The sequence below is a fragment of the Pyxicephalus adspersus genome, chromosome 12, assembly GCF_032062135.1.
Source record: "Pyxicephalus adspersus chromosome 12, UCB_Pads_2.0, whole genome shotgun sequence".
NCBI classification, from domain to species: Eukaryota; Metazoa; Chordata; class Amphibia; order Anura; family Pyxicephalidae; genus Pyxicephalus; species Pyxicephalus adspersus.
Genome location: NC_092869.1, coordinates 13,066,903 through 13,082,243, shown reverse-complemented (window position 1 = coordinate 13,082,243; position 15,341 = coordinate 13,066,903). Strand labels below are relative to the sequence as shown.

General features: G+C 36.3%; 1 protein-coding gene across 4 annotated transcripts in view; it reads left to right on the top strand.

The window, feature by feature from the left end:
• Positions 1-15,341, top strand: part of RMDN3 (regulator of microtubule dynamics 3) — a 44,483-nt gene that overhangs the window by 20,003 nt on the left and 9,139 nt on the right. For all 4 annotated transcript variants that reach the window (XM_072428870.1, XM_072428869.1, XM_072428868.1 and 1 more), the window contains exons 8-11: positions 6,003-6,078; positions 6,288-6,365; positions 8,843-8,941; positions 10,625-10,678. In XM_072428870.1, the coding sequence (XP_072284971.1) occupies positions 6,003-6,078; positions 6,288-6,365; positions 8,843-8,941; positions 10,625-10,678 (307 nt within the window). The remainder of the gene's footprint in view (positions 1-6,002; positions 6,079-6,287; positions 6,366-8,842; positions 8,942-10,624; positions 10,679-15,341) is intronic.

Below are 15,341 nucleotides of genomic sequence, written 5' to 3'. Positions count from 1 at the left end.
TCTTGGCTGCTCCTTCCGCGCATGCCTCAGCATTTCGTGCATGCGCAAAAAGAGCCCTTTCATCAAAAGGGAAAAAAATGCAGATATCACACATGCGCAGTGAGATCAGCAAGTTTTTTCCCAATCTACATCACCCGAACTCGCTCCTGCATTGGGTGACATAGGAAGAAGAACCTGTAAGAACAGGAGAAGATGGTGGCACCTGGCGCGCCAGGACAACGCGGGACCCTATGGAAGAAACCTCCTGATGGATCGACTAGCCTGCAGGGTTGAAAGTAGGTTGGATTTTTTTTTTTTTTCTTTTGGGTTAATTTCCTCTGTAAGAACAAAGCTACGGTCCCTATCTCGTATGTAACCTGGGGACTACCTTAATATTTAACTGTAGCCTAATGCACAATACCTAATATTTTTCCTCTCTTTTTATAGCCTTGCTAAAAAACATCTTTTTTGAAATTAAAGTGTATGTTCAGCTAAAGTTCCCTCCTTACTTTTTGTCCAGGTGACAATGATTTTACCAGACAAAAGTCTGATAACTCTCAAGCAACACCACAGAAGTAGAAAAAGGGCAAGAACCATAGCTTTTTATTAATGTCTTTATATGTTAATTTATTTTGCAGATATGAAGATTAGGCTGTAGAAAGACTGGGGCAGCTTTAAAGCTCTTCATTGTTGACACATTTCTTGCTCTCAGGTTTCGCTTTTATTGAATCATTCAGGACTCGGCCATTAGTGTTTGGGAGCCTGCTGCTAAGCAGAAATGTCTAATTTTCCCCTTAGTCTTTGCTAATTTTACCATACTAGTGAATGACAAATTCATGCTTGTTAGCTAGTATTTTAATGTTCTTCAGCATATGTTATCATTGTTAGTGACAAAGAGTAAGTTTCTTCATCTTATTAACTTGGCTCCTAAATATTATTGTGAAAAGATTCATTAGGTATGCAGACACATCTTGGTTTGTAGCATATGTAATTTTAATCTGTGGGATGTTCCAAACTATAATGTATATAAAATGAGGAGTTTTATGCGTTGTTTGGTTGTTGCATTCAGTTACACTAGCCTGAAGTTCTAATGATTGAGAGGAGTCTGCTGTAAATATAGTTTTACCAAACAGCATCTCATGAAGGTTACATCAGTGTTCTTAGAGATTGTTCCTTGGGCTGTTATTAGATTATCTCCAACATTCAAATAGGCATGCCTGCATCATTCTTACAGCAGCAAGTTAAACAAAGGCCTCCTGTGTCCTAGTTAAAGTGTCGGTGATCCATCACCTGTCACCTCTAAACAGATGTTGAGAGTTTTTGGGATCCCATATAAATTCAGTTAATACCACCTGCCCAACAGCACACACTTTATTACTAGCTTCTCAGCGGTGTTTTATGGTTACAAGGTCTGCATCTTATGTTAATATAAAGTAATGCAGAGAGCCCTGTAACTTTACAATGTAAGAAATGGTAGTCACCTTCCATCAGGCCGATGTTGTAGAAGCCAGCGCAAAGCGCTGATAAAGAGAAAAATAAATGTGCCAGTCTTGTTGTAAATGCACATATATTTATTTTTTTACATTTTAGGCAAGCACATGAGGAGTCCATTAATAGTTTGTATTCCTCTAAGCTTTTAGTTCGGCTTTGACTCTACCACACCACCATTTTGACTGCTTGCTCAGACTTTCTTCTTCATCTTATAGCTATTTCTTTTACAGCAATGACACAATGCCATACTGTGGGGCAGGGAATAGTGGTTATTGCCACAATAGGGGCTGGAGTTGCATGCTGCTGCCAACTCAGAAATGATTTGCTGAATGCAAACTGCGTGTATGGCCAACTTTAACGCAGGGAATACAGACCTCCAGCTTTGTCTGTGCATTGTACATATGTTAAGCAGAACTTCATGGAAATAGTTTGATCATCATAGATTCCCTTAAGATTGCTTCCTTAGTTTTTATTTATGCATAGCTTTTTCATTAGTTTGTGCACTGCTGACAGCATCATTGCGTGCGCACTTTATAGATAGTGTATGTTTGCATGTCGGCAGAAGACCGGATACTCTCAGGAGTTCTGTGCAGGTTAAAGGTAGAATACTTGTTCGGTTGGGCAGTTTAAATTATTTCCTATCTGTGTCAAACCTTCCAGAGGCTTGTTTGTATAATGACTGTGACACCATCACATGGAAATCAACGGAGGGGAATGCATTACTTCAAGATCGTTATGCACTTAGATGTTGCAATGAAATGTTTTTACAGTTGGAATAATTTAAAGTAACAGTATTGTCTGTGCTGCTTGGAAATAAACACCAGTAAAAGAAACCACACACAGTTCAAAGAGCATATTTTTCATTTTGCTATTAGGTTGCCTCACGTGCAGAGTGTCTTGGCTTGTTTAATAACATTTGCATTAATACTAAAATGTTCACTAGGGATTCATTCAAGTAAAGTATTGCACAAAACAGTTAAAGCTGAAGTTTATTTTGCTTATGTCCCCCCCCCCCCTTTTGTTTGCCAGGCTTCCCCCCTCCCGTCCACCACCCACCCAAGTGCGCGCACACACACACCCCACCAACACGTTAATGATTATACTTCTTAAATCTAATTACATCATCACTTGGACTTTGGGCTTCTCCATGCAATGTAGGTAGAATATGGCTGGTAGGAAAGGCTGGTTGGGTGTAATACATAGCTTCCTGGAAACAAAAAGCTTTTGTAATGTCTGAATATGATGTTGATTAGTGAGAACTGAAATCTAGTGAATGAAAAAGGGGACTGGGCAGTTATGCTGGAGAGGAAAGGCCTCGATGTTGCTGCACTACTCCATCTAGGAAATCAGGGCAGACTCTGCCTGACTTGCCTCAACTTCCAATGTATATTGTGGTAATTGAACAATTACATTAGGCAATTTCTGGGAGCCCAAAGTGTATAGGATAGGGGGAGACTGGACTTCATCTTTAAAGAACAGTTCTACCACTGAATAAAGTGTATCTAACCTAACCAACTTTCATAGATTCCTACTTACTGACACCTAAGGGGTCCCCATGTTGGAAGTTGTTTATATCTGCCCATAAAGTAATTTTGCATGCCTTGTACAGCCATATAGCAGTCTATATTGCAATATATTTAAGTGGGAAATAAAGAGTTCTAGGTGCGTTGTCAACCATTTAAAATAAATGGATAATTTTAATGCAACACACGCAAAATGGCAAAACGCACAGGTGTGAAACTTGGAGCAGTTTAGATTAGTGAACACAGAACTGCATTAATGTAATCCTCCTATGCCTGCCTATAGCCCTGGTGCCTAATCAGAAGGCCAAGGGGTAAAAGCATGGATTTGTAAAGGGGCTATAATAGCATTGATCTCTAGTAGTCTGCTAGCTTCCAGTCTATAACTGTCTCCAGAAGCCTATCTCAATCGTCGAATAATTCTTTTGGCATGTTCACAGTGTCTGACCACTTCCTGTACAATGTCTACAGTCTGACCACCTCCTGTACCATGTCTACAACTTTTCGTAGCATTACTTTTATAAACTGTGCGTGTAGTGAGCTCAGTACTAGACCAAAGTTCCAGCTTTTCCCCTTAGGAAAAGTATTTGTCTGTGCTGATGTTGTGGAGTTTCCCCTCGCATTTTGTTTCATAAATCAATGTTAGCAAAGCAGGAAGTGAAGGTAAATCTCTAGTGGACTTTTGGGTAGAAGTAAAAATCCATTGTAGTTCTAACTATTGTATATGTATGGCCATAGACTTTAGGGCTTCTTGACACCACCTGCCTTGAGTTGTGCAACACAAATGTACAAAAGAAGTATTTTCTGCATGCCTTCTTTATGCCAAAGCACGCATCAAGGAAAAAACGTAAAATCATTTACTTAGAATGTCATCAGTGCAGTGCATCTGTCCATGTTTTTCTACAGGAAAAGGATGTAAAGCAGAACTAAAATATTTGTAAACGTTCCTGTCTGATCACCATTTTTTATTTTTTTTTTTTTTTTTTAATTTACTAGTCCTCTCTCTGTCGCAGGCACCACCATCTTCACCTGGTCCTCTTCCTGGTTCTGTATCTTCCAGCACCTTGATTGGCCTGTCAGAATGATGTAACTCCTGTGCATGTGCTCTGCAGTAAATTCTATTTTGACAGCCAGGGAAATGCTGGGGTACCCAGCATCGTATGCTGACCTGTCCCTGCAATAAAAAAAACCCTGCCTGCTCTCCATTTTTAAAAAATTAATTCCACTTAAGGTGACAACAGTCTGACAAAAATATACTAGAAATTGCATGGAAAACACTGGACAATGCAGTGCAGAGCAGGAAAAACCACATGTCAACACACGTTTTCTATGCATTTTGTTGAGAAAGCATCCTTAGGTTTAACATTCCCTTTGTTGTTTGCCTGCTTATTAATGGATCAATTTGTTATTGCATCTTGAGATAATCTTGATTTTCTAGGGTGTGCAGTTCCTGGTTTATACTAAACTACCTAAGTATTCTAAACCATGCTAAACAAAATTAGAACTTAAGCCTTTTCTTTAAAATATTGTAGAATTTCAGCAGCCATTTTCCCTATAGTCTTTCATCAGATATGAAAGTAATATGTTCAGGATTTTAGGCAGGCAATATAAAGATAAGATCAGAAATCTATATGAGGCATATGATTGCCATTCTGGAGATTTGGTTGTTTAGTTTTGTTGGGTTGTTTAAGGGTTTAGATCTGAACCAGTAAATCTAATGTATGGATATAGCAAACCTTGCTGAAGTCCATAGGTGTTTCGCGCATCGTTTTTTCCCCCATCACATAAGGTGCTAATTCAGTATATTACGTTTGTTTTATGCAACTTATCTGGTGATCATTTGAGCAGTGCAAATCTGTTAGAATATTGTGCCTTTTTGACAGGTAGCACATTTTCAAATATAATTAAAACGGCATGTTTTTTTTTGTTTTACTATGTGTTGGAGCTGAAAATTTTAGTATTGGTTTGCAAATTTCTTTTCTTGTGTATCCTCATGCCCCATGGAGAGAGGAAATATATATTGTATGTTATCTGTTTTTGCATTTTTGTTTCTCTCCCATCATGGTGAAACCAGTCTATTTTTTCAGCTGCCTGGGAAGGCCGTGGGAAATGTATGTATTATCTTTACTTGTGGGCTCTGTGCATCCTTCCAATGTCTGCAGAAAAACCACATTCAGAACACAGGGGGAGGCACAGCAGTCCCGACACAGCAGGTTTTCAGTGTCAAAAAAAGAAAGACAAATAGTATAAGCCGTACTGAAATATGGGGCTCATCAAGAAAAATACATCTTTATTTAGCTAAATGGGTGGTTGTATTAGGTTTCCTTTCTCTAGCCCCCTTCCTATCCCCAGCGTTTGGCAATCCCCAGTGGACTGTACAGAGTACACACATCTGCAGATCTTGGCACTTTCATATGGACCTCTCTATGGGGAAAGCAATGCAGTGTTTATTGCATTGAATTTCTTATACTATATATTTGAACTTTTTACTATTTTAATATCAACAATTTGGTATTGATTTCAAATAATATATACATGTACATATAATATATATACATGTTTATTTACTTAAAATATATAAATATTCTTGGAAATTATGTGCAATGTAAGTTTAATACTGATGTTAAAACAATTTTCATATATATATATATATATATATATATATATATATATATATATATATATATATATATATATTGAGAATTTGTGTAATGAAAGTAGATACTGTTTGCCCTTATAGGATAACCTCACATGTAAATAATTGCAGTTGTCAATAACATTGGAATTCTAAGCAAGCAGCTAAATTCACATTTGAGAAAAATGTGTGTGAATTTTTACTTGCCAAAGAATTTGTGATTCTGTTCAGCATGTCTTTTTATTTACATCTGCAACCCAGCTTTATCAGGAAGATGTTGAAATATTGTCGTATTTTGGTTGGTGGAAGTTTTGTGATTATGGAAGTTTGTTTTTATAGTTGTATATTTACATTAAGTATTTTTTTTTCTTTTCAAGGTTTGCCATCCTTTGTGGGCAACTATCAGAGCATGAAGGCATTCAGAAGCGCATTCAAATTGGATATATTTTTAAGGTATTGGAAACAAGCTGATATAAACTTTGTGGTGAGGATTGCTTGATGTTGAAAGAAAACATTATACTGGGCACTGCTAAATCCATTATATTGGACAAGTATTTCTGTAATAACAAGTATGATTGGCTGAATAATGTTTTAGCAATTTTACTTTTTATGTCAAGAGCAATGTTTCAATAATCTAATTTGATCATGCTTATCTTTTTCAGGAGCACATTGAAAAAGCAATCTCTCTGCAGCCTAATGACTCACAATGCTATTATCTCCTTGGCCGTTGGTGCTATCAGGTATATGTATAACTCTATGGATTAACAAAAGTGTTATTTTAAAAGTTACAGTTCAGAGGAAATGCAGCCACACAATCTAAGTATCATCATAGTTTACCACGGAAAGTAAGGAAGAATATTACCTGCTTACAGGGTTTTTAAATTTTTATATAAAAATTAACATCTTTATGTAAAATATATTTATTCCTGTTTTACATGAAGTACTTATTGCATAATATGTCACGGCTATAAAAGCAATTCACATCGCTGTTTGCCCCAGAGCTTACATTTTCCCATACCTATAGACACTGTAAGGCCATTAACATCAGGATGAGATATGCTGCTAGGATGTGCTGGATGGTTCCTGAAAACTAAAGACTAATCCTTGCAAACACAAGATGCACCTTAATAATGTTCTAGTAGAAATTGATCCCAGAAGCCTATGGCTACTAATGGGCATTCAACATCACCTCAATAAAACTTGCACCTCACTACTTTTGTAACTTGTTTGTTTTTTCATCTCTGGGATTATGTTAAATTGCAATAGATTTTCCAATTTATATTCCTATTGCAGTCACATTTTTTCCAGCTATTCTTCACTCGAGAATAGCTATTGTATCTCGATAAACTTCCATAATATTCAGGATTCTTCAGCAGTCCCTATTACACAAATAAACTGTTTGCATAGCTTTGAATCAGCCAAAAGTTAAGTCTATTCTCAGATGCATTTTTACTTTTATATTATCTAAATGATTTTGTTTGTCTTTGTGTTTTTTATTTTATTTTTCCAATTTCTATATTAGGAAGACCTTGTTGTTTTTCTATTTTATTGTTCTGTATGGTTGCCAGTGTACACATGTTCGCAATGTACCCTATTTATAACCATTTTTGTACACTATAAAAATGAATGTTTTACTGGCTAAAAATGGCCCACCTTTCACTTGATACTGGTAAAACATTTAAAAGCACTTTGTGTAGAAAGTTAGACATTATTTGAACCAGCTACAGAATGTTTCTGCTTTTGCCTAGATTTCCATAATCAGCATACTATATTTTATAAAATCTCTATTAAAAATGTGCAATGGTTTTTCTGCTTTTTATCACATTGTCTGCCCCAAGCCATGCTACTGATACCTTGTTATTGTTACTATAGACAAGCCCTATAATCACATATGATGCCCTGGTTTGGAGCATTACCAATGATCATTGGTCTGTGTCAGAACTCTTTTTATGATTACATGTGCCCCTGGCAGTTGGAGTTGATTTTATCATGCAGGAACATTTTCAACTTTGGAGAAAGCAAGCTGACTTAGTCTTTTTTGCTTCTTTGTAAATATGAAAGAGTTTTGTTTTCTGCTGTCAGCCCCAGGAATTTGGTATTTAAAGTCTAAAGCCAAATGTTGTCCTTCTTTGGTTTAATTAGAATACTGTGACCTTGTGTACATAGGCTTATGTTGCTAGAAGATCTCTTCTTCACACATGTATTGCCTACTTTGCCTTGAAGTAAATGTGACCACACCTATGTGGTTCTAAATGCAAATGGGCATATTTTGGATTTCAATCAGTTTTGTTTATTAACTATGGTACCCAGCAAAAATGTAGAAAAAATGGACTGCATTCTGCATCTTTTTACATTTTGATCAGAAGGATAACCACCCCACCCCAACTGATGCCACAGCACTTTTCTCTCTCCCTAAGGCTAACTAATGTGCCTAACCCCAAACTGGTTGTAGGAGTTTGGCTATCTGAGGTTTGTCAATGGCATCTGACCCAGTTGGCATCATATTTACCTAATTATTGCAATGTTAAATGTTAAACAAATGGACAGTGCCAAATCCTAAACAAATGGGCAGTGCTGGTGGTCCACATCATGACGGGGCAATGGAAGTGGTTGGAAAAGTTGAATACTCAAGCCTGCTTAGCTCTTCCTTCTCTGGAAGTTCTCTTAAAGATTGGATGCCTATTTGCAGAAAATATCAAAATAACTGTTCTGTAATAGATTATCTACTTATTTATAGAAACCTAAGTTTGCTGGATCATTTTTTTTGCTATTATGTTTTAAGTTTAAGCTACATAGGCAGTGGGGATAATATCCGTTATCAGTTGTACTCATGGTTAGTAATATTATTGTTTTTATTAATAATAGCAAAAGCAAATTGATTAATTTTTTGGATTTTACATACTTTGTCGTCGTCTTGCTGATGCTCATTTATTATGCAGTCTACTCAGCATACAGACTTGTGAAAAATGATCCTGTCAGGTTGCATATGCCTGTTTCTGTTAAATATTCTGCTTTTTTAATGTGTGTCTCATTGCTTTGGTCCTCTGATATTTTGGAAAAGAAATCTGGGATATCTTTTTTTTTTTTTTTTTTTTTGTATTGTGAGTTACTATGAATTTCTTTCCCAGTTACGGTGAATCCCAACATTCATTGTTCTGAAAAAATATATATTTTGTTAGTTATACTTGAATGTTTCAACCTTGTCTGGTTTATATAGGTCTCTAATCTTGGATGGTTGGAGAGGAAAACTGCTTCTGCCTTGTATGAAACACCACCAAGTGCTACCATTGATGAAGCTCTTCAAAATTTCTTGAAGGTGAGAGAGGATGCTTTACTATGTACAGTTACAGCACATACCATCTTTTTATCTTCAAAGAGGATTTGTATGCAAATGTTACTTAAAGCTGAACTCTGGTCAAATCTAAAAATCCTTCATAGTAAAAGAAACCCCTAGCCTTAGCGAAACCTGTAAAGATTCTTTCAGACAGTGCAACTTTTAAAGCATAAATTTCTAGTAAGGTGTGCTGCACAAGTATTTTCTTGCTACATAATGAAAGTTATAAGAGCAGTTGCTGGTAAACTTTCTCCTTGAGCTGAGAGATCAGCCTCGTCACCAAGTGGTGGTGGAGGTGGTGTTCCTTGGGCAGGAAAACTTTTACGTGTATCTTGAAGTTGGTACTAAATTCAACAAACAAGGTAAAAACAGCAACCACTAATTGGAGTGTTCATATAGCTTAGTATAATGGACCCCAGGTGGCAGAGGTGCCTTGACATGGCAGTGCTGCTTTGCTAATGTTTTGAAAGAGAAAAAAGCAAATTGTTAAAACCGTTTAGAGTCCATTTGCAGACTAGCTAGTAACCATGCTGTATAATTCTGTGTAAAACCAAAATCACTTACCACTACTGCACTACTACAAATCTTTTTACATGAACAGGAGATGGCAGCCTCTAAAGCTATACAGGCACCTGGGGTTAATTAAAAAAAAAAAGTACAGGCTATTTATTTACTTGGCAAAAGGAATATTCAATGACCTTGGTAAATAACACAATGCTTTGTCCACTTCATTCAACCAAGTATGTCTAAGCAAAAATCCTGTACCCCCTCTCCTCCGTCTAAACTTGGATAGGGAAAGCAAGATGTAAATTAAGATAATGGGGAAGCTAAGAACATAAAGGCCATAATAAGGAAATCAATCAATCTGGATGTAAGAGGCATATTTGTGTAATGAATAAAAAAAAACTCCCAAAGCACATATGCACCAAAGGAGGGAGGGAGGTGAGTGAAGTCTGACAGCTACCCCATTTCCCAAACTTTTGTGTAGGTCCCACAGTTGTATTTCCTTTCTGTGAAATACTAAAACTAATTACTTTAAATACAGGCTGATTGCACTAAAGGTGTAAATGTGAGAAATTGAATTATGTACAACCTTTTAAGGAAGGAGAAGGGTGGGGAGCATGACTGAAACCTTTAATTATATTAAGGGAGGGAGTGCAGTTCAGAAGGGCAGAATTTTCAGTATTAAACTTTGGGGAATATAATCTTAAACTAGCAGTAGGAAACTTTGAAACTAGCTTTAAGATGTACATTTTTACATCAAAAGTATTAGTTGCTTCCAGCAGAGGTGTAGTGGTCAGTGAATGGTAAATGTAAACATGCTTGGAATAAACACGTCTGTACTTAAATTAGTATTAACAAAGCCACATTAAAAGTAAACTACTTAGAGAGAGAAAAAAAAGATTAGGCTTTTTTTGTTGTTGTTGATGTAGCACTATCAATGTAAAAAAGCATATATTTTGAAAGAAAGTACATTAATCACGGACCAAAATGTAATCTGACAGGATAGAATCGTTCTAAATAAAAAGATTTTAAGGGTAGAATAAGTGGAAAAAAGCATCTGAATCTCGGCTTATTTTAAAATAAAATAAAAAATCTTGTAATAATTATTTTTTATAATTTGCATTGCCATTGTTTCTTTACATTTTCCTTTTTTTTATACAGGCTGAGGAGCTGTCCCCGGGATTTTCCAAAGCTTTAAGGGTCTATATTGCAAAGGTAATTGTTATACAGAATGTCACTGTACTCTTGCTATGCGTTATATACACTTTCTAATGCAGCCTTCTTCATATAAAATATGAGCATAGAATAAATGTATAAACACAGAATTCTTAACTGTAAGGTTTTACCCCTTCTGTACGATTTAGAAATGGGAGCATCTTGCATGTCTGTAGCCAGTTTCTTTGTAAAACTTGTATGAATACTCATTAATATTTATATTTGAATTGTATCCTAGCTTATTCATTCAATGTAAATGTAACATTCCTTAGACCCCTAAACTTTTTCATATGCATACTACTGGGACTTGTTTTAGAAGATCAGGATGTTTCCCATTCAAGGAATGGGCAAATATTTTCTAATTCTTCTTTAAATTAGAGGTATGTTTAACATGGACCAGAGTATTAGCCTGCTGTTTCCAGATGGAATTCATTACCCTTTTTTAACTGGTTGAAGATTCTTTTAAATATTTTAAACAAGTTTGTAGAGCATAACCGGGAAGTGATTGAGGAATGGGCTGTGTGCCAGGGAAAGGTGCATTAGGGGTGAGTAACTTATATTAACAAGTGCTATATCAGCCTGACACAATGACTCTAGTGTGCTGTTTTGCTAAATGAGCTTTTAACAATTCTCACTTCACTCCTCTGGTATAATGAGGTGAAATATGGCTTTGAAACTAGATACCAGTCACATCTGCAGTGCTACCTCTTACCAGGTTTGTTGTTAAAATACACATACTTGCATGATTGCATGTACAATGAGAAATACTGGGTCATTTTTAATATGAATTATTCTAATAATAATATTAAATACACACTATGAATAGTGTTACTGGTTAAACACAGAAGAATCATGTTTTAATTCAACAGACCTTTATTATAAACTTGACTATTCTGGATTTTTTTTTCTTAAAGTGTGTTTCCAATTTTTTACAAACTTTGACCTAGCATTAGCTGACAATCTTTTTTTTTTTTTTTTTTTTTTTTCTTCTTCTAACAAATCCCTTAACGGTCTCTACTCAATTTAAGGGCAGGCCTTAAGGACTAACAGGAGGTATCCAAATATTTATTACACCTAGATAAATCAAAAACCTTTAATATAAATCCCCAGCACCTTCCCCCTATTATTGACATCTTTGCCCTTTAAATCTGTCAGAATCCATCGGGTATTTGGGATTCGCCTAGCTGCAGATCCAGACAAATTGTGCACTTTAAGTTGCTTACCATTCCTGACACAAGAGCTAGAGCTGATTTAAAGCAAAGGAGTTCAGGAAATTTCTTCTGGTTTGTAAAGTGTAGCATACTGAAAATAATTATAATGTTCCATCTGTTATATCTGATTCAGACGCTTCCGATTGCAATTCCTACTGAAATTAAGAGCCGTGTTAACATCCTTCAGATGGCTGGGTTCCCCAGCAGGACTATGGTTTACATTGCTCTCGAAACCTAAAAATTAAGAAGGGATTGCTATCCCAGACCCTCTGTTGTCTCATGCATCACTTGATTTCACACGCTTAGTAGATTGATGTAGATGTACTAGATATTAACAGTGGGCTGCCATGGAAAATGCCATTACGACATTCCCTCTATCAGGGCATCCATGGACACAAAGGGACATCATCAGCCTTTATTTAGTCATCCAACGATAGACCCAACACTGAAAATACTCCAGTTATCCACAGAAATACTCACTTTCACCGCAAGCTCTTTCAATAACCTTGATTATTGGTAATAAAACCCTTCACCCTTGCCTTTGCAGCACTAGGTCCCAGGTTCGAATCTCGGCCAGGACACTATCTGCATGGAGTTTGCAGGTTCTCTATGTCTGCGTGGGTTTCCTCCGGGTACTCCGGTTTCCTCCCACATCCCAAAACCATGCAGTAAGGTTAATTGGCTTCCCCTCAAAAAAAATTGACCTTAGACTACATTAATGACATATGACTATGGTAGGGACATTAGATTGTTAGCCCCTTTGAGGGACAGTTAGTGACACGACTATCGGCTTTGTACAGCGCTGTGTAATATGTTGGCGCTAGATAAATACTGTGTAATAATAATAATGCCAGGTCAGATAGATTGCACTGTAATTTTTTTCTCATACAATTTCTATAAGATCAAAAAAAAATGTCTTACTAGATGGTAAAGGACATTGTTGCTCTTGCAGAAATTTGTAAGGAGGAAGAGGGCTCCTTAATACATATTTTTTGGTCATGTAATAAGCTGAGGGAATTTTGGACCCAGGTTTGTCATTTTATTCACAAACTGACACTGACTTAGTGGACTTGAAGTCCATGTGGTGTTTTTTTTTTTTTTTTTTTTTTTTTTTTTAATAATTTTTATTGAAGAATTTTTTAGACATTACAGAAAAAAGAAGACAAAATAGAAAAAGTACAAAGACAAATTAGGTAAATATAGCAATACAATATATCCAATATCTTATGAATAACACAGAGACATTACAGTTAAGAAAGGGAAAGGAAGCTAACTAAACACAATGGGCAATAAAATTGTAATATACAGCATTGCAGAATACATAGATCTAAATAAATTTTGGACTATTTTGATGAATGGTGGGTAGAAATTTTTCCCATACATTCCAATTTGAATGAAACCTGTGGGCTTGGAAATTACTATATGCTAAGGCACGTTCATAATAATAATTTGAGTGTATTTTCAGTACTACCTCAGAAACATTAGGAGTTGTTGAGTGATTCCATTTTGTAACTACTGCACTTCTAGCAGCGATAAGAACGTGAGTAACTATGGTACGATAACAGAGTGGGAATTTCTCCAGTCCCAAGTTCAAGAGAGCTAATGCCACGTTTGGCTTTGTGAAAAATCCTGTGACTCTCGAAATTAGGACAAAGATAGAATTCCAAAAACTACGGATATTCCTACATTCCCAAAACATATGTAAATAAGTACCTAAGTCCCCACATTGCCTCCAACACAATGGAGAATAGTCTGGTACAAATTTTGCTAATCTAAATGGTGTTCTGTACCATCTATATAAAATTTTCTGGTAGTTATCCCAGTGTGATGTACATTTAGAGGCTTTATAGCTATAACTAATTGCAGTTTTCCATTGAGAAAGAGTAAACGTAATCTTTAAGTCCTGTTCCCAGGTGGTAAAAGTATGGGTTTTACTCCAAGTGTTTTTATTTTGGAAAAAATTATAATACACTGAAATACCTCCTTTGGTGCGTGTAAGCCTCTGCGCTCTATGCCACAATATCGCAGGGACCAGAAACTCTTCTTCCGGAAGAGAACTCAGGAAATGATTTATTTGATACATCTTAAAAATATCTAGGAAGGAATGAAACCGTGGTAGATCGGATATATAATGAAATCCTAACTTATGCCAAGATTGGGTATTGAGATTTGGAATTAGGAGTTCAAAATAGTGTATAGGCACTGGAATTTTAATGCTATGTATATTATCACACTTTTTATTTTTGAGTTTCTTCCAGATAAATATCATAGCCTCTATTGGTGGTAAACACAGCTTAATCTCCACCTGGGAGGGTGAGTTAGCTAGTAGAAAGGCCAGAAAGTTACCAGTTGGTATCAACCTTCTTTCTATGTCTAACCATCTTTTATTTATACCGGGCCTTAAAGATTCTTCCAGATGGTCCATTAAAGAAGCCAAGTAATAATCCATCATATTGGGAACCCCCATGCCTCCCACTCTCTTTGCTCTAAACATAGGTAATTGCGGTATCCGTGGTCTTTTATCACACCATATAAATTGCCTTAATGCCTTTTGTAGTGACAATATTATTGAGTTAGGTAGAACCACTGGGATGGTTCTAAAAAAATATAGAATTTTAGGTAGTACTGTCATCTTAAATGCCGCTATTCGTCCTGACCAAGATAATTCGACTTTAGATAGGTTGATTATATCTTTCTTTACTATTTCTATCAAATATGAAAAGTTCGCCTTAATTAAAGAGGACAGTGGTGAAGTTAGTTGGATCCCCAAATATTCAACACTAGATGTTGCCCATTTAAACGGGAATTGCTTCTGTAATCGTTTTTGTAAGCAAGGGGAGATATTCACTGGTAAAACAGTACATTTTGCATCATTAATTTTATAATAGCTCACTGAACCAAAGTCTACAATTGTTTGCAACACAGCCGAAAGCGAACCCTGTGGGTTTGTTAATGAAAGTATTACGTCATCCGCAAATATTCCTATAACATGTGAGGAGTCACCAACCTGTATTCCATGTATATTGCCATTATCTCTTATAGATTGCGCAAATGGTTCCATAATTAGATCAAATAATGTTGGTGATAAAGGGCAACCCTGGCGTGTTCCATTGGATATATTAAAAGGATCAGACATCATATTGGAAAGAAATACTTGAGCTGAGGGGTGCCTATATAATGCCATAATTGCAGAGAGGATAGGTCCCTCCAATCCAAATTTTTGTAATACTGCACGTAAAAAGCTCCATTGCACTCTATCGAACGCTTTCTCAGCGTCCAATGTGAGAAATATTGCGGGTTTCCCAAATTTTTCTGCAATGGTTAGCAGATTAATCATGCGTCGAGTTGCTTCTGACGCCTGCCTACCCGATACAAATCCTACTTGATCACTATGTACCAATAGGGGAAGAAATTCCTGAATTCTCACTGCAATTAATTTGGCAAAGATTTTA